Consider the following 25,577-nt stretch of genomic DNA (forward strand, 5'->3'; position numbering starts at 1 on the left):
CCAACCTCACTCACGCGGGTTCCGCCAGCTTGCACCGCCCCGCAAGGTCGCACCGCCTCCGGTGCGGATCCCGCCCACCTGTGCGTCTCTTGCTTCTTCCTGCTTCCTTGTCTGCTTCCTTGTCTACCTCCTTGTACCCACCTGAGTCGAGCTCTGTCAGTGCGTGATTCTTGCCAATCGCTAAACGTAGGACTCGAGGAAGGCCATTGGCACTTCTGCTGAGAAGACAGTGCAAGTGCCTATAAAAACGACAGTTTAGGGGGGAAACAAACCAATACCCGGAAAACTGAGAGACCAGCTTTTTAATCGTCATGGTTTTATGTAAAATAAAACAGCACGTGGAAGGTATTGTAAGCGCTGTAAGTTTTTGCTCTGGTGGTGGTTTAATTTTTTTTATTTTTATTTATTTATTTATTTATTTTTGAGACGGAGTCTCGCACTGTCGCCCAGGCTTGAGTGCAGTGGCATGATCTTGGTTCACTGCAAGCTCCGCCTCCCGGGTTCACGCCATACTCCTGCCTCAGCCTCCCAAGTAGCTGAGACTACAGGTACCCGCCACCACGCCCAGCTAGTTTTTTTGTATTTTTAGTAGAGACAGGGTTTCACCGTGTTAGCCAGGATGGAGTGTTTATTTTTAATACCCCCTATAGTCGACTACTAGATTCACACCGCTAAAACTTCTATCTTATTTTTTGAGCCATGTATTTTCCAGGAGAGCCAAGACAGCTCAGCACGCTCGAGGGGATAAAACAGTAAAACAGGAGTTGGAATTTGGCTTTGAGGACTTTCTACATGAGTTCTCAACCCAAAATTAGCAATTCCCTACCCTGTTAAGACAATGGACTGGGGAAAATTTAGCCACACTTTTCTGGACATGTCTTCCCATTCATTTCTGGCTTTTTGTTGCATTTACAGGTTAAAAGTTCTTCATTTCTACTAGCCTGTTTAGACTAAGTGGTCACATTAAATTGGCAGCTGTTTTACCTTTTTGCTAGTGTTTTCATTCGCGTAAATGTTATAATTAAAATCGTAAGTGTATTGGCCGGGCACAGTGTCTCATGCCTGTAATCCCAGCGCTTTGGGAGGCCGAGGCAGGAGGATCACTCAAGCGCACGCGGAGACACACACACACACGCACACTGGACACAGTGGCTCACGCCTGTAATGTCAGCACTTGGGAATCAGAGGCAAGATGATCACTTGAGCCCAGGAGTTCCGGACCATTCTGGGCAACATAAGGAGAATCCCCATCTCTATAAAAATGAAAAAAAAAATAGCCTGGTGTGGTGGCACATGCCTGTGGTCTCAGCTACTTGGAAGGCTGAGGTGGGAGGATCACTTGGGCCCAGAAGGTCAAGCTTGGAGTGAGCCCTGATTACACCACTGCACTCCAGGCTGGGCGACAGAGCAAGGCCTTGTTACAAAAACAAAACAAAACAAAACCTCGTAAGTGTATTGATTTACATTACATTTAGATTGTCATAGATATCATTAATTTGGAAAGCGTATGATTTTCCAGGGTGTTTTTTTTTTTAAGAAAAAGACAAAATGGGGGGAGGGGGAGGGATGGCATTGGGAGTTATACCTGATGTAAATGACAAGTTGATGGGTGCAGCACACCAACATGGCACAAGTATACATATGTAACAAACCTGTACGTTGTGCACATGTACCCTAGAACTTAAAGTATAATTAAAAGAAAAGAAAAGAAAAAGACAAAATACTCTGTGAATGTTTATTAATCATGGGTAGAAGTTTTGTTTCTTTGTAAAACTTCTACATTTAATAATAATTATAAGGTATCAAAGTCATTTACCTGTCTATTTATTCAGTCCCTGTGTTAGGGTTCTCCAGAGAGACAGAACCAATAGGATAGATAACAGATAGTTACAGATACAGATCTATGAGGAGATTTATTAGGGAATTGGCTCAGAAAATTATGGAGACTGAAAAGTCCCATGACAGGCCATCTGCAAGCCGGGGACCCTGGAATGCTGGTAGCTGGCTCAGTCTAAATTGTGAAATCTTCAAGTCTCAAGGCGGAGGGCCTGGAGTTCTGATGTCTGAGAGCAGGAGAAGAGTGTCTCAGCTCCAGAAGGAAAGAAATATTTTTTCTTACCTTTTTTGTTCTGGGTCCTCGGTCAATTGGATGGTGCCCACTCACATTGAGAGCAGATCTGCCCCGCTCAGTCCACTGACTCACATGCCAGTCTCCTTTGGAAACACCCTCAAAGGCACCAAGAAGTAATGCTTTACAAATTATCTAGGTATTTCTTTTGCTTTCTTTTTTTTTTTTTTTTTGAGACTGAATTTCCTCTTGTTGCCCAGGCTGGAGTGCAATGGTGCAATCTTAGCTCACCACAACCTCTGCCTCCCAAGTTCAAGCGATTTTCCCGCCTTAGCTTCCCGAGTAGCTGGGATTATAGCCATACGCCACCACACCCGGGTAATTTTGTATTTTTAGTAGAGACGGGCTTTCTCCATGTTGGTCAGGCTGGTCTTAAACTCCCAACCTTAGGTGATCCTCTCACCTCGGCCTCCCAAAGTGCTGGGATTACAGACCCTCTAGGTATTTCTTAATCTGGTCAAGTTGACACCTAAAATTAACCGTAACAGTCTCCATAACTAAAAGTGCTTGAAGGCAGAGACTATGACTTAAGTTTTTTTCATATAATAGAAATTTAGTATGTCATACATGTTATGATGAGTATGTCCTCCAGAATAACATAGGTGGCTGGGTACCGTGGCCCACACCTGTAATCTCAGCATTTTGGGAGGCTGAGGTGGGAAGATTGATTGAGCTCAGAAGCTCAAGACCAGCCTGGGCAACATCGGGAGACCCTGTCTCTACAAAAAAATCTAAAAATTAGCTAGGTGTGGTGGCAAGCGCCTGTGTTCCCAGCTACTTGGGAGTGGATCACCTGAGCTCAGGAGGCGAGGCTGCGGTAAACTATGATCACACCACTGCACTCTAGCCTGCGTGACAGAGTGAGACCTTGTCTCAAAAAAAAAAAAAAAAACAAAGAAAAACAAAAAAGCATTCTTTTCTCATAAGTCATATGTTTTAATGCAATTTACTATTGCATATTATAATGCAATTTACTATTACTATTGTTTGTTAAATTACATTTCTGCCTGAGCAATGCAAGCACACCCATTTAGCAAGACTTAAAGATTTCTTTTCTTTTCTTCCTTTTTTTTTTTTGAGACAGAGTCTTGCTCAGTCACCCAGGCTGGAGTACAATGGCGTGATCTGGGATCACTGCACCCTCCACCTCCCAGGTTCAAGCAATTCTCCTGCCTCAGCCTCCCAAGTAGCTGGGATTACAGGCACCTGCCATCATGCCTGGCTAATTTTTGTATTTTTGTACAGATGGGGTTTCACCATTTTGGCCAGGCTGGTCTTGAACTCCTGACCTCAGTTGATCCGCCTGCCTTGGCCTCCAAAAGTGCTGGGATTATAGGCATGAGCCACCGCGCAGGCCAAGATTTAATTTGGTATAAATGTAGGCATGCCAGTTGCAGTGGCTCACACCTGTAATCCCAGCACTTCGGGAGGCCGAGGTGGGCAGATCTCCTGAGGTCAGGAGTTCGAGACCAGCCTGGCCACCATGGTGAAACCCTGTCTCTACTAAAAATACAAAAATTAGCTGAATGTGGTGGCACATACCTGTAATCCCAGCTACATGGGCGGCTGAGGCATGAGAATTGCTTGAACCGGCAGACAGAGGTTGCAGTGAGCTGAGATCATGCCACTGCATTCCAGCCTGGATGATAGAGTGAGACTCTATCTCAAAATAAATAAATAAAATAAATAAATTTAGGCAGAAATTGTATTCATACATACTGTAGCTTTTCTTAATGCCCTAGACCTTTGAAATTTTTAGGTTGACTCCACACCACTCTCTGTGTTTTATTTCCTTATAAAAATTGTGTTTAATTGCTTCTGCAAAGCACACATTTCAATGAAGAACTTTTACTAGGCATCAGTACTTTTTTCTTTTTTCTCTAACATGCATTCTTCATTATCATCATTGGTATTAAAAAGACAAACATGCAAACAAAAACAAACACACAACTATAGTAATATGTAGACTGCCCCTGGGTGGAAATGTATATTTGATACTCTTTCTGGCAACTTACTTGGCAGGTGGGCAAGGAGCAAAGACTATCCGATTCTTTCTGCAGGAATCTGGAATATGAGTTCAAATTAAGTAATTCAGACCTATGTAGAAGCCACTTAAACTGAAAAGGAAATAATGGCATTTAAGAACCACTGTGCTGGCTGGGTGTGGTGGCTTATAGCTGTAATCCCAGCACTTTGGGAGGCCGAGGCAGGCGGATCACTTGAGATCAGGAGTTCAAGACCAGCCTGGCCAACATGGTGAAACCCTGTCTCTACTGAAAATGCAAAAATTAGCCGAGTGTGCTGGGACGTGCCTGTAATCCCAGCTACGTGGGAGGCTGAGGCAGGAGAATTGCTTGAACCCAGGAGGCGGAGATTGCAGGGAGCCCAGAATGCGCCACTGCATTCCAACTTGGGCAAAGAAGCGAGACTCCATCTCAAAAAACAAAACAAAACAAAAAAACCCCACTTTGCAATGAGATAGAGCATGAGGACAAAAAACAAAGGAATGCCCTGGGTCTTGTGGATTTTTCCGGTTGATTTGGCTGTAACCTTAGACTCCAAGGTTAAGACAAAGCTACAGGTAATTGCCAATACATTTTCTATTATTGTGTTAATTTAACCTGTTGCCTAGATTCTTTAAATCTGTGTTATAGAATGCAGTTGTTGATTCTGTTAAAGTACTGAGTAGCCTAATTTTGTTTTAAATTCAAGCAATTCATTGGAAAGAATTAACGCTGTGATTACACTTCGAGGGTAGCCTTTTTTTTTTTTTTTTTTTTTTTTTTTTTTGAGATGGAGTCTCCCTCCGCTGGAGTGCAGTGGCGGGATCTCAGCTCACTTCAAGCTCCGCCTCTCAGATTTACGCCAGTCTCCTGCCTCAGCCTCCCGAGTAGCTGGGACTACAGGCACATGCCGCCACTCCCGGCTAATTTTTTTTTTTTTTCTAGTAGAGATGGGGTTTCACCATGTTGCCCAGGCTTGTCTCCAACTCCTGAGCTCAGGCAATCCGCCCTCCTTGGCCTCCCAAAGTGCTAGGATTACAGGCGTGAGCCACCACGCCTGACCAATTCTGTTTTATGTATAGTATTTAGAAAGTGAAAATCACTCCCCAGGGGTGTTGTGAGTAATTAGAAGGTAAGCATAAAGATAGAAAAAAATTATGACCTCTTATCCTAGAGTTATGCTCACTGTGTGCCAGGAATGTGGTCTTACCACATTTGGCAGGGTTTTTCTTTTCTCTTCTCTTCCCTTTTCTCTTTTCTCTTCTCCTCTTCCCCTCCTCTCCTCTCCTCTTTTTTGAGACAGGATCTCACTCTGTCGCCCAGACTGGAGTGTAGTGGTGCGATTATGACTCACTGCAACCTCTGCCTCCTAGGCGCAAGCAATCTCCCGTCTCCTGGACTCAAGCCATCCTCCCACTTCAGCCTCCCGAGTAGCTGGGATTACAGGAACATGCCACTGCACCCGGCTAATTTTTGTATATATTTTTGTAGAGACGAGTTTCACCATGTTGGCCAGGCTGGTCTCAAACTCCTGGGGTCAAGCGATCTGCCTGCCTCGGCCTCCCAAAGTGCTAGGATTACAGCCATGAGTACCCGCGCCCAGCAGATTTGGCAGATTATTTAGGAGCTCTGAGACCATTCAGTTCTCAGGAAGACGTTTTATTAGTTTCTTTTTATGTGTGTATGTATATACAGTTCCCCTAGTTTTTGTTTAGTCTCACATCATACTAAAGACATTTAAAAACACTTTTGTAAATAAGCTGTATTAGCTTCCTTTCTCCCATTCCATAGAATTGTTTTGGTGTGGATGCTGTACAAAGAGTTCATGCCTGGGGTACTAAAGGAAAGTTCTCAAGTTCTTTTTATTTTGATTTACGTCAAGAAGTCCGCTTAATTTCAGGTTTCACCTCCTGGAGTCAATCATTATGGACTTAAGGCTATAGTAACTTTTGAAGATAGTTTGTAATTCGCTGTCTTTGCTGGGTTTTCTTTTCTAAGCAGACTCACTTCTCTAGTTCAGAAACTTAGCACCCACTTATCGGGTACCCCTGGAGAGTCCTGGTACCGCCCACCTGGGGCGCCTACGAATCCTAGGCTTTTGCGTGTTGATGGACGGATCCGCGCTGCAAGAAGCCTCGCCGCTGTCACCATTGGGCATTGGCAATTGGTTCAGGGGGAACGGCGCGGAACCAATGGGAGCCGTGGCTCCGGAGAGTCCTTGGAGCGCGCGGGAAAGAGACCAATATAAACTGTGGCGGGAGATTAGTTTTCGGGTCCTTGTCCAGTGAAACACCGTTGGTCGTCTGGGAAGTCAGTTCGTTCTCTCCTCTTCTCTCGTCTTGTTTGAACATGGTGCGGACTAAAGCAGACAGTGTTCCAGGCACTTACAGAAAAGGTGAGGCAATCGAGTGTGGTACTGGAGGGCGGGGGTCCTCCCGGCAGCCCGGCCGCGGGCGACAGACGCCAGAGGTCCCCCTGGGCCCTGTGCGCCAAACTCATCTAGCTAGCCAGGGAGCAGCCGCCCGGCCCCTTTACCTTGAAGATGAAGTCTCAGGGCCAGGGTAAGGTTATCCTGCTGTTCTGGATCGCCAGGCTCTCCTCTCCAAGCCGCTGGGTCCAGGACTCGGTATCCAAACCCTCCTGCCCCTTCTGAATACCCTCTTTGCCTCTCTTCACAGTGGTGGCTGCTCGAGCCCCCAGGAAGGTGCTTGGTTCTTCCACTTCTGCCACTAATTCGACACCAGTTTCATCGAGGAAAGGTAAGAAGAGCCCTCCTAAAATTAGGGGATCAGGCCTGGCACCTGCAAGCCCCTGGCTTGCCATAAATTTCTTTTTCTTGAGGTACTCACGCCCGAATTTCTTCCTCGCTCTGTGATGTAATGAGAGAGGCTGGGCCTTTTGGCCGGCTAGGGTAGAGGTGAGGGGGGTCTCATGGAAGAGAATCTCGAGCCTTGGAGTTAAGGACCGGCACAGCTTATCTTCAAGCCTATTTTTCTTTTATTTTTTAAGACAGGATCTCACTTTGTTGCTCAGGTTGGAGTGCAGTGGTGCAATCACTACTCACTGCAGCTTCCACTTATGGGGCTTAAGCAATCCTCCCACCTCAGCCTCCCAAGTAGCTGGGACTACAGGTGCATGCCAACACGCCAGGCTTTTTTTTTTTCTATTTTTTGTAGAGACAGGGGTCTCACTATGTTGCCTAAGCTGGTCTCAAACTCCTGGGCTCAAACAGTCGTCCCACTGGGATTACAGGCGTGAGCCACCGTGGCCAGCCTATCAATTTTTCTTTTTTGGTTTAGTATTTTTCTTTTTCTTTTTTATTTTTTTGAGACAGTCTTGCACTGTTGCCCAGGCTTGAGTGCAATGGTGTCAACTTGGTTCACTGCAACCTCTGCCTCTCGGGTTCACACGATTCTCCTGCCTCAGCCTCCCGAGTGGCTGCGATTACAGGCGCACACCACCACACCTGGCTAATTTTTTTGTAGTTTTAGTAGATATGGGGTTTCACTGTGTTGGCCAGACTGATCTCAAACTCCTGACCTCATGATCCGCCTGCCTCAGCTTCCCAAAGTGCTGGGACCACAGACATGAGTCACTACTCCTGGCTATTATTTTTCTTAATATTGACAGAGGTTATTTAAATACTGTCAGAGGCTATTTAAAAGCCCCTTATTAGATTAAGGGTTTGGACAATCATTAACAGTGCTGAGTGCTCATTGCAATGTCTGCTAAACTTTAATAAAAATATTTTTGTTTGCTTGTTTTTCCTTTCTTCCTTACTCTTTTTTTTTTTTTTTTTTTTTTTTGAATGTAATGTCTGTGGGTTTTCTCCAACGTTGCAGCTCCTAATATTGTCTTTGGGAGAGTAGGAGTGAAACCCAGCAAGGGAAATAGTTTCACGCTGGTCCTTCTGTGCATGGAAGATGAGAAAATGCCCTGCCATCTGGTGCCTCATTCCTTTCAGTAGGAAGTTTGGCAGACAGGGAGATTAACGCTGCAAGATTTAGTTGAGAACGTAAAGGGGAACACTGTTTAGGACTTCATGGGTTTTTAAGTCAATTCAAATTTCTCCCTATTCGAAACATCTCATTAGAAAACATTTACTGCTTTGATCTCTTCAGATAAAAGGAAATAAAAGTTGATGAATTGTTTGAGAGTAACTTATACCCTGTACCACTAGACTTTCTTTTTCTTTTCTTTTTTTCTTTTTTTTTTTTTTTTTTGTTTTGAGACAGGGTCTCAGTCCGTTGCCCAGGCTTGAGTGCAGTGGTGCAATCACACCATACTGCAGCTTTGACCCCAGGGCTCAAATGATCCTCCCACTTCAGGCTCCTCCCAAGTAGCTGGACTGCAGGCACATGCCACTACACGCCCGCCTAATTTTTGTGTTTTTTGTAGAGACGGGGTTTCATCATATTGCCCAGGCTGGTCTCAAACTACTGGGCTGAAGCAATCCTCCCGTCTCAGCCTACCAAAGTGCTGGGATCACAGGCATGAGCCACTATGCCTGGCCTGAGGAAATTTCATTAGAGTCACATCCCATTGTCTGGTCCACTGTTGAATCACCAGAGCCGACTGAATAGGCCCTTACTGAATATATGTTGAATAAATGCATCCTTTAAGGCATTTTAAAAAAATCTCTATTTTTAATCCCAATAATTGAATGTATGAAATGGGTAATATCCTAATTTTAAAGATAAGGAAATTTAATCTCAGGTTATATAACTTGATAAAGGTCACACAACTAAATCAGTGGAGTTGGGTTTGAATCTGTTGCTGCTATACGGTTTTTTTTGTTTTTGTTTTTTGGGACAGAGTCTTGCTCTCTCACCAAGACTGGAGTGCAGTGGCATGATCTCGGCTCACTGCAACCTCCGCCTCCCAGGTTCAAGCAATTCTTCTGTCTCAGCCTCCTGAGTAGCTGGGATTACAGGCATGCACCGCCACACCCAGCTAATTTTCGTATCTTTAGTGGAGACAGGGTTTCACCTTGTTGACCAGGCTGCTCTCTAGTGCCTGACCTCATGATCCGACTGCCTCAGCCTCACAAAGTGCTGGGATTACAGGCGTGAGCCATCGCGCCCAGCTGCTGCTGTATGTTTTCTAGTAGTAAAAGCATTCCTGTAAGGTTCCTTTGGGAAAATTGTGAACCAAAAGATCACTATCTTTTACATACCATTCCTTCTTTTGGAGGCCAAGGCAGGAGGGTTGCCTCAGTTAGGAGTTTCAGACCAACCTGGGCAACATGGCAAAATCCCATTGCTATTTTTATAAATGTAAATAAATAAATAAGTACAAACAATATAATTTCAGAGTCTATATGGAAACAACTTTTGTAAATGTTCTTTAACAATTAGAGTTGTTAAAGCAAATGTTTTAGCTTAAAGCAAAAGATTTATAGTAACTGAAAAATTTGTTCCTAGTCATTACTTTATAAAAAGGCAAAAATTTTCCCTCAATTTCTCCTTACATTACTGTTTAAAAATAACCAGGAATTGGCTGGGCGGGGTGGCTCATGCTTGTAATCCCAGCACTTTGGGAGGCCAAGGTGGGCGGATCACGAGGTCAGGAGATCAAGACCATCCTGGCTCGCATGGTGAAACCCTGTCTCTACTAAAAATAAAAAAATTAGCCAGGCATGGTGGCATGCGCCTGTAGTCCCAACTGCTAGGAAGCCTGAGGCAGGAGAATGTCGTGAAGCCGGGAGGCGGAGCTTGCAGTGAGCTGAGATCATGCCACTGTACTCCAGCCTGGGCAACAGAGCGAGACTCCATCTCCCCCCTCCAAAAAAAAATTAGCTGGGTATGGTGGCGGGTGCCTGTAATCCCAGCTACTCGGGAGGCTGAGGCAGCAGAATCGCTTGAACCCGGGAGGCAGAGATTACAGTAAGCTGAGATTGTGCCACTGCACTCCAGCCTAGGCGACAGAGCTAGATTCCGTAAAAAAAAAAAAAAAAAAAAAAAAAGGAAAAAAGAAAACCACCAGGAATTGGATTTCTTTTATGAATTGATAAAGGAGCCAAGTGCTTTGAAAAATGGAATCTACTTTTGTGGAGACTTTCACATTGCCTCTTATATGTGCTTTAACTAAATGACCTTAGTAAGTAAAATGTTAGCACTTTGTACTACATGGTCCTATCTTAGGAAAAAGTGTGTCAAACTTCAGTATGTCAGTACATATAAGAATATATATATATATATTTTTTGAGATAGAGTTTCGCTCTGTTGCCAGACTGGGGTGTGCAGTGGCGTGGTCTCGGCTCACTGTAATCTCCGACTCCCTGGTTCAAGTGACTCTCCTGCCTCAGCCTTCTGAGTAGCTGGGAATACAGGCACGTGCCACCACACCCAGCTAATTTTTGTATTTTTAGTAGAGATGGGGTTTCACCATGTTGACCAGGTTGGTCTCGAACTCCTGACCTTGTGATCCACCCTCCTCAGCCTCCCAAAGTGCTGGGATTACAGGCATGAACCACGGTGCCTGGCAAGAGTATTTGAATAGCTCTGCTTGTGGACAAAATATAAAAATATTTTTCAGTTGTAAAAATTCTGTTACTACTGTTTTTGCTAAGATAACCATCACAGAATTTATTGGTTGAATACAGCTTTATTGTGTCACATTTTCTAATTCTTTAAGTTGTATATCTTAAATAAGGATTATTTGATACCTTTGAGAATTTGATCTTAAAGAAGGAATTAAGTTGTTTAAGGAATGGCGATTGTATTCTTAGCACTTATCTAGTTCCATCTGTTTATATTTTACAGCTGAAAATAAATATGCAGGAGGGAATCCCGTTTGCGTGCGCCCAACTCCCAAGTGGCAAAAAGGAATTGGAGAATTCTTTAGGTTGTCCTCTAAAGATTCTGAAAAAGAGAATCAGATTCCTGAAGAGGCAGGAAGCAGTGGCTTAGGAAAAGCAAAGAGAAAGTAAGTTGTTATATTCTGGAATATAAAGAAAATATTTATCTCACGACTGTAATCCCAGCACTTTGGGAGGCTGAGGCGGGAGGATCACTTGAGGCCAGGAGTTTGAGACCAGCCTGGCCAACATGGCGAAACCCTGTCTCTACTAAAAATACAAAATTAGCTGGGCGTGGTGGTGCACACCTCTGGTCCCAGCTACTCAGGAGGCTGAAACAAAAGAATTGCTTGGTGCAGCAAACTACCATGCACACATAAACCTATGTAACAAAACTGCATGTTCTGCACATGTATCTCATTTTTGTGCCACTGCACTCCAGCCTGGGGTACAGAGTGAGACTCTGTCTCAAAAAAAAAAAAAAAAATTAATTACTAAATAAAGAAAATATTTATCTTCTTGAAAGTAAAGGACATATAGGATATTGAGTCAATTTTCTCTTCAAGCTGATAAGAAAATGCAAAAACAGTTTTTTAAAACTTCTACTAATTTCTTATTATAACTCACTCCCAAATTTCTTTTTTTTTTCTGAGACAGTCTTGCTCTGTTGCCCAGGCTGGAGGGCAGTGGTGCTATCTCAGCTCACTGCAACCTCCGTCTCCCAGGTTCAAGCAATTTTCCTGCCTCAGCCTCCCAAGTAGCTGGGATTACAGGCATGTGCCACCATGCCCAGCTAATTTTCGTATTTTTAGTAGAGACGGGGTTTCACCTTGTTGGCCAGGCTGGTCTTGAACTCTTGACTTCGTGATCTACCCACCTTAACCTCCCAAATTACGGGATTACAGGCGTGAACCACTGCACCCAGCCACCAAATTTCAAACATTAGTAAAAAGTATTCTTTTTACTCTTCCCAATCTCTCAAAGAGGATCATTTCCCATTCATATAAGTGCTATGTCATTAACCATGAACTTAGTGTATTGAGTCTTTAATTTTTATTGTCTTTTTTCTTTAGGCTTTTCTTACAAGGCAATTTCCATGTTGGCTTATCTAGCTTGAATTCCATTAATCCTGCCCTTTAAAAAACTACCAATTCAACTTCCACAAGAAATATATAACCAGGCTAAGTACAGTGGCTTATGCCTGTAATCCTAGCACTTTGGGAGGCTACAGTGGGCAGATCGCTTGAGCTCAGGAGTTCCAGACCAGCCTGGGCAACATGGTGAGACCCCTTCTCTACCAAGAGGGTGGTGGCGCCGCCTATAATCCCAGCCACTCGGGAGGCTGAGGTGGGAGAATCCCTTGACCCCGGGATACGAAGGTTGCAGTGAACTGAGATCCCGCCACTGTACTCCAGCATGGGTGACAAAGTGACACCCTGTCTCAAAAATAAAAATAGAAATAGGCCGGGCGTTGTGGCTCACCCCTGTAATCCCAGCACTTTGGGAGTCCGAGGCGGGCAGATCATGATATCAGGAGATCAAGACCATCTTGCAACATGGTGAAACCCCATCTCTACTAAAAATACAAAAAAATTAGCTGGGCGTGCTTGTAATCTTAGCTACTCAGGAGCCTGAGGCAGGAGAATCGCTTGAACCTCAGAGGTGTTGGTTGCAGTGGGCTGAGATTGCGCCACTGTACTCCAGCCTGGGGGACAGAGTGAGACTCCATCTCAAAAAAAATCAAGTGGCCGGCGCGGTGGCTCAAGCCTGTAATCCCAGCACTTTGGGAGGCCGAGATGGGCGGATCACGAGGTCAGGAGTTCGAGACCATCCTGGCTAACACGGTGAAACCCCGTCTGTACTAAAAAATACAAAAAGCTAGCCGGGCGAGGTGGCAGGTGCCTGTAGTCCCAGCTACTCGGGAGGCTGAGGCAGGAGAATGGCGTAAACCCGGGAGGCGGAGCTTGCAGTGAGCTGAGATCCGGCCACTGCACTCCAGCCCTGGCGACAGAGCCAGACTCTGTCTCAAAAAAAAAAAAAAAAAAACAAGTAAAATAAAAATAAAAAAATATCACCAATATGGAAAAGTTGGAAAAAACAGAAATCCCCATCACCTGGAACCAACCAAGACTAATACCATGGTGTATTGTCTTTACAACTTCTCTGTAAGTACATAAGAATAGTGAAAAACAAAAAGTAGGGATAAAACTATACACACCAAACTTGGTGTGCAACCTTTAAAAAAAAGTTTCCAAGTTTCATTCATCCATTGTATTTCATGAATATCTCATTCTTTCCTTTCTTTCTTTCTTCTTTTTTTTTTTTTTTTTTTTTCCTGATATGAGGGTCTCACTCTGTCACCCAGGCGGTAATGCAGTGGCCCAATCTTCGCTCACTTCAACCTCCGCCTCCTGGGTTCGATTGATTCTCCCACCTCAGCCTTCCAAGTAGCTGGAATTACAGGCATGTGCCATGGAGTACAGCTCAATTTTTGTATTTTTGGTAGAGATGAGGTTTCGCCACGTTGCCTAGGCTGGTCTCGAACTCCTGAGCTCAGGTAATCTGCTTGCCTTGGCCTCCCACTGTGCTGGGATTACAGGCATAAACTGCCACACCTGGCCAGTGTGCAAACTTTTTTTATTTTTTATTTTTTTTTGAGACGGAGTTTCGCCCTATTGCCTAGGCTGGAGTGCAGTGTGCAATCTCGGCTCACTGCAACCTCTGCCTCCCAGGTTCATGCCAGTTTCCTCCCTCAGCCTCCTGAGTAGCTGGGACTACAGGTGCCCGCCACCACACCCGGCTAATTTTGTTGTATTTTTAGTAGAGACGGGGTTTCACTGTGTTAGCCAGGATTGTCTCAATCTCCTGACCTCATGATCTGCCCGCCTCAGCCTCCCAAAGTGCTGGGATTACAGGCATGAGCCACCGTGCCCGGCCACAGACTTTTTTAGAAGCTAATTAAACCATACCTTTCACATTTTTGGTATGACAGGAAAATGCTCACGATAATTGTTAACCCAAAATTCTGGATACAAAAGTACAATCTTTACTGTGTAAATAATGTATATGTACTATACGAAAATATACCACATATCAATAATGCTTATCTCTGGGTAAAAACATCTTCTCATACTCCGTGCTAACAACTTTTAACAACAAATATGCATCACTTTTAAGAATCAAGAAAAATTTCTGAAGGTCATATGGGACAGAAAAAAAATACAAGGGAAAAATCATGCCACTTGGGAAAAAAAGATTCGAAACCTGCCTTTTTATAGATTTGTAATTAATAAGGTCCAGACTCTCTTTTTTTTTGTTTTGTTTTTTGAGATGGAGTTTCACTCTGTCACCCAGGCTGGAGTGCAGTGGCATGATCTCGACGCACTGCAAGCTCCACCTCCCAGGTTCATGCCATTCTCCTTCCTCAGCCTCCCGAGTAGCTGGGACTACAGGCACCTGCCACCACGCCTGGCTAATTTTTTGTATTTTCAATAGAGATGGGGTTTTACCATGTTAGCCAGGATGGTCTCGATCTCCTGACCTCGTGATCCGCCCACCTTGGCCTCCCAAAGTGCTGAGATTACAGGCGTGAGCCACTGTGCCTGGCCAGGTCCAGGCTTTCTAAACAACTTAAATGTTTTGTTTCAAAACAAAGTATTTGCCTGGATGTAGGAGGAAAGGGAGTGATGTCACTACCATTATGATGCCCCTTGAATGTAAAACCCTACTTGCTATCTCCCCTGCACCAGCCAGGAGCCACCCATCCTCTAGCACACTGAGCAGCAAGCTGGACACACGGCACGCTGATCCAAATGGGTAAGGGGATGGTGGCCATGCTTAGTCTGGGTCTGCTGCTTCTGGCGCTGCTCCTACCCCTTCTGGTTTCTTCATTTGTTCCTTTAACCAGCACGCCGGAAGCTACTGCAGCCGAGACCACAAAGCCCTCCAACAGCGCCCTACAGCCTACAGCCAGTCTCCTTGTGGTCTTGCTTGCCCTTCTACATCTCTACCATTAAGAGACAGGTCAAGAAACAGCTACAGTTCTCCAACTCATACTCTAAAACCGAATCCAAATGGTGCCTAGAAGTTCAGTGTGGCAAGGAAAAAAAACCAGGTCTTCATCAAATCTGCTAATTTCACTCCATATTTTATTAACAGAAACGCTTGAGAGTCTCAAACTGGACTGGTTTAAAGAGCATCTGAAGGATTGGACTAGATGATAAATGCCAGTATTAAATCTGTTGGAGTTTCATGTATAAGACAGAGGAGAAAGACAACATCAAAAATTAGTTAAAGAGATTATTAAACGCGGCTTAAGAAATATGGACACTTAAAACTCTATCTTGAAAAAAAAACTTTTTTGATAATAATAATTTCACTTCATCTAGAGAAAAAGGATGAGCTATGGAATGGAGATTCAGTTTTCATTTTAGTTTGTTAAATCTACAAGTCTGTAAAATGATTAGGTAATATAAAAAGCTTCCATGATTCTATTTATTATATATGTGCATTGGAAGAAACTACCAGATGTTACTATAAATATTCTCTGTATGGTTTCAGCCATCCTAATTTAATGCTGATATGCTCTAGATTTGCGTTGCTAAGTTTTTACTCCTCTTGGGCACTTAACTCTATTTCCTTTGTTTGTTTGTTTTGAGATGGAGTCTCACTCTGTCGGCTAGGCTGGAGTACAGTGGTGCCATCTTGGCTCACTGCAACCTCTGCCTCCTCGATTCAAGCGATTTTCGTGCCTTTCTTGAGTAACTGGGATTACAGGCATGTGCCACCACACCCAGCGAATTTTTGTATTTTTAGTGGAGACAGGATTTCACCATGTTGGCCAGGATGGTCTCAATCTCCTCACCTCATGATCCGCCCACCTTGGCCTCCCAAAGTGCTGGGATTACAGGCATGAGCCACCGCTCCCGGCCAAGGGCACTTAACTCTTTAGTCTAGGGCTTTGGATTTGCCATTGCATTTGACTTCTATGTGGTAATTGAAATGTGCCAGAGCAATGATAGACTGGAATCTACTCCAAATCCAAGCATGACTAATTCTTGCATATACACTTAAAAGTGAAATAGTAGGCATTTCCTATCACCCATTCCAATTCAACAAGAATGCCAGATTTTTTAGTTACCATACTTAACTGGATTCCAAAAATTAGAAGTGCATTGACTTCAACTAATTTTAAAATAGTGCCTTTTTTATCTTTGTATATGTCAAGTAATTTTCACAACTTAACTGATTTTTTTTGGTGCAGGAGATGGGTTAAAATTTGATCTCTTTTGAAGGCACATTTGATTAATCTTGAAATTAAGAGGTGACTTTGTACATGTTGAATAATTTTTACAACTTAAAAATTGATCATTTTTTGTGCAGAAGGTGGGTTAAAAAAGTTGATCTGGCCAGGCGCAGTGGCTCACACCTGTAATCCCAGCACTTTGGGAGGCTGAGGTGGGCGGATCACAAGGTCAGGAGATCAAGACCATCCTGGCAAACACGGTGAAGCCCCGTCTCTACTAAAAATACAAAAAAATTAGCCGGGCATGGTGGCGGGTGCCTGTAGTCTCAGCTACTCGGGAGGCTGAGGCAGGAGAATGGCGTAAACCCGGGAGGCGGAGCTTGCAGTGAGCTGAGATCCAGCCACTGCACTCCAGCCCGGGCGACAGAGCAAGACTCCGTCTCAAAAAAAAAAAAGAAAAGAAAAGGGAGAGGATTGCTTGAGCCCAGCAGTTCGAGACCAACTTGGGCAACATAATGAGACCATGTCTCTACAGGAAAAAAAAGAAAAAATTAGCCGGGTATGGTGGCGCACACCTGTAGTCCTGACTACTCTAGAGGCTAAGGTGGGAGGATTGCTTGAGCCCAGGCATTCGAGGCTGCAGTGAGTTGTGATAATGCCACTGAACTCCAGCCTGGGTGACAGAGCCAGACTGTGTTTCTATCAGAAAAAAAAAAAAAAAGGACACTCCATGAAATCTTTGGTTCACATGGTCACATACTGATGCTTAGTTGTTCCAGTATCCCATATGGCCATAGTAGCTTTAATAAGTCTTAAGGCAATGTTTGCCATCTTTAGAAACCTACAAGGGAACAAGCAGATCCAACAGATCTTGACCTATGGTATGTGTGACTGAACAGTCCCTTTTACTTCTTATTTGTACGTTCTATATCTGTTACATCTGTTTTGGATTGTACATTGTGTTTGGAATGGATTTGCCTTGAACACAAACTAGATAAAAATAGATGGCTGAACGAGTAATTAAAACAAAGTATTTGACATATGAAAGCATATAAAATATTAAGAATTATTCATTACAAAAGTTAGCTGAGTATGGTGGCACATGCCTGTGATCTTAGCTACTGGGGAGGCTGAGATAGGAGAATCACTTGAACCTGGGAGGCAGAGGTTGCAGTGAGCCATCACTGCACTCCAGCCTGGGCAACAAAGCGAGACTCCATCTCAAAAAAAAAGAAATTATTCAGTGCTGTTCATAAGCTTATTTGGTAAATGGTAATTGAGTGCCTATGATCCATGTTGTGAGTTATTTACAGTAACTAAGGCTTTGTTGTTATATCACTATCATGATTTCTGGTTTCCATAAAAATCAACAACCAAAGGGATACCTTTTTTTTTTGTTTTTTTAGAGACAGGATTTTGCTGTTACCCAGCCTAGAGTGCAGTGGTGAGGTCGTAGCTCGCTGCAGCCTTGACCTTTTGTACTCAAGCAGTCTTCCCACTTCAGCCTCCTGAGTAGCTGGGACTATAGATGCATGCCATTGCTCCTGGCTAATTTTAAATTTTTAGTGGAGACCAGGCCTTGCTATGTTGCCTATGCTGGACTTGAACTCCTGGGCTCAAGCAATCCTACCACCTCAGCCTCCCAAAGTGTTGGGATTACGCTGAGCCATGATGCCTGGCCCCAAAGGGATACATTTTAGATAAAGCTTTTTAATAGGCTTGCTTTCCTGATCCTATCAATATCTTCTAGTTCTCTCTCAATGTCTGGTACCATTCTTCCTCGTTCTTTTTTCCAATAGGAACAAGCTAATAGTCAAGACTAGCTTTAGAATATATTTCAGACTTCTTGAATTACTTGTGACTTACATTAAGGAAATAAAATATTTAGCAGTATAGCCAAATGTCACTATAACACTGGTCATCACAGGAATAAAACCTATATTGTAGCCTTTCCACCATATGAAAAGAGATTACACATATATTCTCATACAGAACTTTAATCCATGGTATTATAAAATCTGTGACATAAACCTAGGCAATAGAGGTTTATATTATTTCTTTAGGTCCTGTTCTTAGATTTGCCATTGTTTAGGAGCATTGTAATTACCCCTTTATTGAAATAATAAATGAGTTTATTAGAAAGGATTTATGATATAAATCCATCTCTTTGGAATATGGTTATTCCCATGGCCTTATTTTTTTCCCAAAGACAGGGTAAACTCCCAGTAGTTGCGTGGGGGAAGAGTCAGAATCAAGAAAGACTATCTACTTAAACCTTTAACAGAGTTATGATGCCTAAAGTAAATCAGAACCTTGCACAAAGGAAGTCTGGGTTATGATAATGTCCATTTGTTAATTTGATTTAATTTCCAGGAAAATACAATGAAGATATCTTTGTTATCTAATAACCAGTTAATGATAATATGTTTTTGTTTTGAGACGGAGTTTTTGCTCTTGTTGCCCAGGCTGGAGTCTGCCTCCTGGGTTCAAGTGATTCTCCTGCCTCAGCCTCCTGAGTAGCTGGGATTACAGGCATGTGCCACCATGTCCAGCTAATTTTTTTTGTATTTTTAGTAGAGACGGGGTTTCATTATGTTGGCCAGGCTGATCTCGAACTCCTGACCTCAGGTGATCCACCTGCCTTGCTTGGCCTCCCAAAGTGCTAGGATTACAGGCGTGGAGTCACCGCGCCCGGCCGTTAACGATAATCTTTTTTCTTTTTTTTTTTTTGAGACGGAGTCTTGCTCTGTCACCCAGGCTAGTGTGCAATGGTGCAGTCTTGGCTCACTGCAACCTCTGCCTTGTGCATTCAAACGATCCTCCTGCCTCAGCCTCCCGAGTAGCTGGGACTGCCGGCACCACCACCATGCCCAGATAATTTTCTATTTTTAGTAGAGACAGGGTTTATACTAAACCTAATAAGACCATATTGGCCAGGCTGGTCTCAAACTCCTGACCTTGTGATCTGCCTGCCTCAGCCTCCCAAAGTGCTGGGGATTACAGGCATGAGCCACTGCCCCCAGCCATTAACGATAATCTTTTCTTTTTCTTTTTTTTTTTTTTTTTGAGATGGTGTCCCGCTCTGTCACCCAGGCTGGAGTGCAGTGGCATGATCTGGGCTCACTGCAAGCTCCACCTCCCGGGTTCACACCATTCTGCCTCAGCCTCCCTAGTAGCTGGGACTACAGGCACCCGCCACCACGCTTGGCTAATTTTTTTGTATTTTTTGTTTTAGTAGAAACGGGGTTTCACTGTGTTAGCCAGGATGGTCTTGATCTCCTGACCTCGTGATCTGCCCGCGTCGGCCTCCCAAAGTGCTGGGATTACAGGTGTGAGCCACTGTGCCCGGCTAATGATAATCTTATACCAAATCTGAGTGCCTTCACTTTTTTTTTTTTTGTCTAGGTTTTTTTTTTTTTTGAGACAGAGTCTGGATCTGTCACCCAGGCTGGAGTGCAGTGGCGCAATCTCGGCTCACTGCAAGCTCCGCCTCCTGGGTTCACGCCATTCTCCTGCCTCAGCCTCCCGAGTAGCTGGGACTACAGGCGCCCGCCACCTCACCCGGCTAGTTTTTCATATTTTTTAGTAGAGACGGGGTTTCACCGTGTTAGCCAGGATGGTTTCGATCTCCTGATCTCATGATCCGCCCGTCTCGGCCTCCCAAAGTGCTGGGATTACAGGCTTGAGCCACCGCGCCCGGCTGAGTGCCTTCATTTTTTCTTCCTTCTTTCACTACCTAGTTCTATGACTGTCAAGGATTGCTGGATCTAATTTGAAAATCAAGAATTTAGAGTAGATCTCACAAATCTTTGTCAACTCTAATAAACCAAAAAAAAGTAGTTTTTGATTAAGTTTTGAATGGACTTTTCCTCCATAAAAAGTGTAATGAGGCCGGGCACGGTGGCTCATGCCTGTAATGCCAGCACTTTGGGAGGCCAAGGCAGGCGGATCATGAAGTCAAGAGATCGAGACCATCCTTGCCAACATGGTGAAACCCCATCTCTACTAAAAATACAAAAAAATTAACTAGGCGTGGTGTTGTGCGCCTGTAGTCCCAGCTACTCGGGAGGCTAATGCAGGAGAATCGCTTGAACCCAGGAGGCAGAGGTTGCAGTGAGCCGAGATTGCGCCACTGCACCCCAGCCTGGTGACAGAGTGAGACCCCGTCTCAAAAAAAAAACTGTAATCAGTACAAAATGACTTTTTTTTTTTTTTTTTTTTTGAGATGGAGTTTCACTCTTGTTGCCCAGGTGGAGTGCAATGGCTCAGTCTTGGCTCACGGCAACCTCCGCCTCCTAGGTTCAAGCGATTCTCCTGCCTGAGCCTCCCAAGTAGCTGGGATTACAGGCACCTGCTACCATGCCCAGCTAATTTTTGTATTTTTAGTAGAGATGGGTTTCACCATTTTGGCCAGGCTGGTCTCGAACTCCTGACCTCAGGTGATCTACCCGCCTCGGCCTCCCAAAGTGCTGAGATTAGAGGCATGAGCCATAGTGCCCTGCCTGACTTTGGGATAATGTAAATTATTTTTCAAATGCTGCAACTATTGTATTCTTTTTTTTTTTTTTGAATAGATTTTTTAGTTTTATTGAAATCTTACATGAACAAGAAATTGGAAATACAATCACATCAAAGAACAAATTGTCACGGCTTTTGACGTTTAAGCCAAACAAATTTTGTAGGGCAGATTTCAAAAAGGTGTGAAGTTATAACAATTTAAAAACACAGTTAACCTACTTCTAGGAATGCAAAACATACAATCATAGGTTATTTTCAATACAAGAAAACTTAAATTTGTTTGCTTTAATTTCTTAAAACTACTAAGACAAAGCACTAGCTTGTATTTTTATTTACAGCATACTCCATACTCCTATGTAATCTATCCCAAATCCAAAAAAATGAAACTGTCCAAAACCAAAGGTTCTGCAAAATCATGATTTAACAGTGTGCCCAGCTTGTTTTGAAGCTAAAATGAAGCCTGAAACGATAAAAGCATTGTAATCCCCAGAATAAGGGAACTCTGCAAGCCCAATAATGTCCAAGAGCATTTATGAAAAGAGGAAAAATAAAAAGACTTGAGTATATACACAATAGTGATTTCTTCAGCCCAATACAAATGGCAGCAAAATGCTACTTAAAGATGAAACAGTTAAGCCAATTTTTTTTTTGAAGAATGTAGATCTAGAGCCAATCGTATCTTGCCAGTATCATTTTCAAGCCCTTACTTGTCTACTTCCACTGTTGCCCATAAGTATCCTGATAAAATTCCTGGTTGTCATTATTGTAACCATAGTTACCAGAATAGTCACCACCTTGCTGAAGCGGCTGCTGAGCGATGGGTTGGGAACCCCAGTTCTGTTGATTGTTGGTCTGACGACGCTTGGAATCAGGTTGGTTGTACCCATCTGCCTTTCTCTTGCCTCCTACATTGCCCCCACGATTGCCCCGAGATCCACGGGAACCACGGCCTCTCTGCTGTTGAGCAGGACCCCCTCTGCCACCCCTAGAGCCTCTTGGTGGTCCCAAAGGTGCCCCCCTCTGTGAATAGCCAGCTCTACCTCTTGGAGGTGGTGCTCCCCTCCCCCTTGGTGGTGGTGGAGCACCTCGCCCTCCCCTTCCTCCTCCTCTTCCTCTTACTGCATAGCCATCATCATAGCCGTAGTAGGGATCTTCATAGCCTCCACGATAGTCGTGATAATCATAACCATAGTAATCATCATAGTAATCTTCATAGCCATAGTAATCTGGAGGGTAGCCGTATCCACCTCTCCCCCCACCACGACCCCGACCTCTAATTGGAGGTGGCATGCGAGGAGGAGGGTAGTAGTAATAATCTTCATACGCAGTGCTTCTGGAGGCCTGTCTAGCAGCTTGGCGCTCTTTCCTTTTCTTGTCTGGTGGCTTGGCTAAGACTATTTCAATTTCTTCCCCTTCTATTTCTTTGCCATTCATTTCATCCATAGCCTTAACAGCTGCTCCTCTGTCTTCAAAATGAACAAATGCATAATCTTTCAACTTCTTTACTCTTTCGAGTTTTCCAAATTCAGAAAATGACTTTTCCAATATTTCTTCTGTCACTGTAGTAGCCAAGTTTCTCACAAACAAAACTTTTACCTTAGCCATGACTTCTGGATCTGGTTCTTCCACAGGGTCAGCCCATTCAACTGTATCTACATTTCCCCACACTTTTACTTTTCCACTCATCAGCCGGCGTCTGGCTTGTGCTGCTGACTTGTGATCCTCATATTCAAGGAAGCAGAACCCCCGATTCTTCTTTTTGTCATCGGGTTGATGATAGAGAATAACGTCCACCAAACCCTCTGTGACTTTACTGAATTCTTCCAAAATGTTTTCTTTAGTCTTATTCTTCGGAATGGATCCAACAAAAAGTCTGTTGTTTGCCACAGAAATGCACACTCCAAGGTGTTTACAAGGGCGAATTTCATAGCTGTCACACAGTTTCACGGCTTCCTGTGCAGCTTCCTTTCCACAGAAGGTGATAAATGCATACCCTCTATTCTGACCAGACAGTGGATCCATCATAAGACGTAGATCCCAAATGGGTCCGGCCTTCTCAAAAAGGGGCACCAACTCATCCTCATATAAATCTCTTGGTATTTTGCCTACAAACACCTCTGTTCCAATTCCAGGTTGCACGCCAGAGTACACACTGTCTGGTGGAGGACCACCATACTTCCTCTGTCCTGTGGTTACATCCAGAGTATAACCAGTTCTCTCAAGCAAGGCCTTGATCTTTGCTTCATCAGGTCCCTTTGTGGACTCTTGCACCTTGCTCCCCTGTTTCTCTCTCTGCCTGTAGGTCTTCATAACTCCACATAAAAATGCACTTTTGTTCTGAACATGTGATAAGTCACTTTCCTTAAACTGCTGTAGTACAGACAGAGCTCCTTCTTCATTAAATTCCCTGAGAGCATCAATTGCTCTTTCATCAAGATCGACATAAGCTACCAATCCTGTCTGAAATATTTCATCAAGTCTTTCTGCCACCTTCTGTGGGAGGCCTGCCTCTATCAGTGTCTTGTAGTGTTCTGTGTGAGTTACACTGGAAGTATCCATTGGTTCTTCCTCTTCTTTTAACTGTACCGCATTACCATTCACCTGATTAGCCATTTTATTATGCTGTAGGGCAGAGCGGGGGCCGGCGGCCGGGCCCGTGAGAATCAGCGCGAGGCGCTTTGAAAACGACTAGAAATGGCGCGCGCGCCACCCCCTCCCCCCCCTCATGGACAGAGACGCGATCCCGGCAGCACGCGGGGTTTCCCGGAACTGCTCGCAACTATTGTATTCTAACAATTTTGGGGTTTTTCTTTTTTCTTCTTCTTCTTCTTTTTTTTTTTTTTTTTTTGACACAGAATCCTGCTCTGTTTCCCAGGCTGGAGTGCAGTGGCACAATCAATCATGGCTCATTGCAGCCTCGAAGTAATCCTCCTGCCTCAGCCTCCTGAGTAGCTGGAACTATAGGCATGTGCCACCACGACCAGCTAATTTTTTTTGGACAGGGTTTCTGTCCCCCAGGCTGGAGTGCAATGGCACGGTCTCAGCTCACTTCGACCTCCACCCACCACGCTCAAGCGATTCTCCTGGCTTAGCCTCCCAAGTAGCTGGGATTACAGGCACACACCACCACTGCCCGGCTATTTTTGTATTTTTAGTAGAGATGGGGTTTCACCATGTTGGCTAGGCTGGTCTCGAACTCCTGACCTCAAATGTTCCACCCACCTTGGCCTTCCAAAGTGCTGGGATTACAGGCGTGAGCCACCGACCCCGGCCTGATTTTTTATTTTTTGTAGAGATGGGGTGTCACTAAGTTTCCCAGGTTGGTCTCAAACTCTTGGGCTCAAGCAATCCTCCTCAGGTTGGTCTCAAACTCTTGGGCTCAAGCAATCCTCCTCAGGTTGGTCTCAACTCTTGGGCTCAAGCAATCCTCCTCAGGTTGGTCTCAAACTCTTGGGCTCAAGCAATCCTCCTGCCTCATCCTCCCAAAGTGCTGGGATTACAGGTGTAGTCACTGTGCCTGGCCAATCTGGGTTTTTTTCCTAATTAGTTAATGTAATCATATGGTTCAAAAGAGTATATGTAGTCAAATGACAACTTGCTATATGTTTTCTCTGCTAAAGTGGATTGGTTAATTTTTTTACTTTTTGTTATCACAAAGTTCTTGCTGAAGGATTATATTGTTTATCAATCCATTTAATATGTTGAAATAATATTCTATATAAATAGATTCCCTTTTTTAATAAAAACGACAACGTAGTCTAAAGGAGAAACACTGATTCTGAAAATTAACAGGCAAATAAATTGTTAAAAATTTTGTTGCATTAATACTTAAAATTTGTAGGTGTTTGTTAATTAATGAAGTTTAATTTTCTTTCACTTCTAGTCATTTGACCAGATCTACTGCACTATTAATTAGTGTTCCTGATTTGTATAGGTTTGTAACTATTTTTTTCAAACAGTTGATACTTGGATGGCTACTGATGTTCTCTCTTCTTTCCACAGAGCATGTCCTTTGCAGCCTGATCACACAAATGATGAAAAAGAATAGAACTTTCTCATTCATCTTTAAATAACGTCTCCTTGTTTACCCTGGTATTCTAGAATGTAAATTTACATAAATGTGTTTATTCCAATTAGCTTTGTTGAACAGGCGTTTAATTAAGAAATTTAGGTTTAAATTTAGATGTTCAAAAGTAGTTGTGAAATTTGAGAATTTTTAAGACTAATTATGGTAACTTAGCTTAGTATTCAGTATAATGCATTGTTTGGTTTCTTTTACCAAATTAAGTGTCTTGTTCTTGCTAAAATCTAGTCACTGCATTGTGTTCTAATTACAAGTATGCTGTATTTGAGATTTGCTTAAATTGTTGTACTGCTGCCATTTTTATTGGTGTTTGATTCTTGGAATGGTGCCATATTGTCACTCCTTCTATTTGCTTTAAAAAGCAGAGTTAGACTTTTGCACATTAAAAAAAAATCAGTATTAATTAAACCTTACTTACTCTACCCTTTTTTTGTCAAGGAGGCCAAAGACACAATGTCGAAAAACCTTGGGTAGATATCTTCTCTTTAAAAAAATTTAAAGATAATTTGGTCTTGAGGGTTTAAACGGTTGAAAATGCCTCTACACAACAATAACAAAAAAGATAAAATACTAGGATAGAATCATGGTGGGCACAGTGGCTTCTCAGGAGACGGAGGAGGGAGGTTTGCTTGAGTCCAGGAGTTGGAGACCAACCCAGGCAACATAGAGAAACCCTATCTCTAAAAAAATTTTTAAAAGGCTGGGCGCAGTGGTTCACACCTGTAATCCCAGCACTTTGGGAGGCCAAGGTAGGTGGATCACCTGAGATAGGAGTTCAAGACCAGCCTAGCCAATGTGGT

The 25,577-nt window shown here is 43.6% G+C and overlaps 1 protein-coding gene and 1 pseudogene across 5 annotated transcripts; one reads left to right on the plus strand and one right to left on the minus strand.

Annotated features, from left to right (window-relative positions):
* Positions 1-119: 119 nt before the first annotated feature.
* Positions 120-25,190, plus strand: PCLAF (PCNA clamp associated factor). 4 transcript variants are annotated; one of them, XR_004229013.1, is made up of 4 exons: positions 120-359; positions 6,810-6,890; positions 10,896-11,058; positions 24,696-25,190. XR_004229013.1 is itself a non-coding variant. In XM_023185313.1 (4 exons), exons 1-4 carry the CDS (start codon positions 6,481-6,483, stop codon positions 24,739-24,741), a joined length of 336 nt encoding a protein of 111 aa, XP_023041081.1. In that variant the 5' UTR covers positions 6,341-6,480; the 3' UTR covers positions 24,742-25,190. The 4 variants fall into 4 exon arrangements, 3 of the variants coding, with proteins under 3 accessions (XP_023041081.1, XP_023041080.1, XP_023041082.1); XM_023185313.1 differs by lacking the exon at positions 120-359 and adding an exon at positions 6,341-6,526; XM_023185312.1 differs by lacking the exons at positions 120-359; positions 24,696-25,190 and adding exons at positions 6,367-6,526; positions 14,838-15,283.
* LOC111521738 lies at positions 20,740-23,424 on the minus strand (annotated as a pseudogene). Its single transcript, XR_002725047.2, has one exon. The product of XR_002725047.2 is annotated as a heterogeneous nuclear ribonucleoprotein R pseudogene (transcript).
* Positions 25,191-25,577: the final 387 nt, after the last annotated feature.

This window comes from Piliocolobus tephrosceles, chromosome 6 (assembly GCF_002776525.5).
Source record: "Piliocolobus tephrosceles isolate RC106 chromosome 6, ASM277652v3, whole genome shotgun sequence".
Taxonomy (NCBI): Eukaryota; Metazoa; Chordata; class Mammalia; order Primates; family Cercopithecidae; genus Piliocolobus; species Piliocolobus tephrosceles.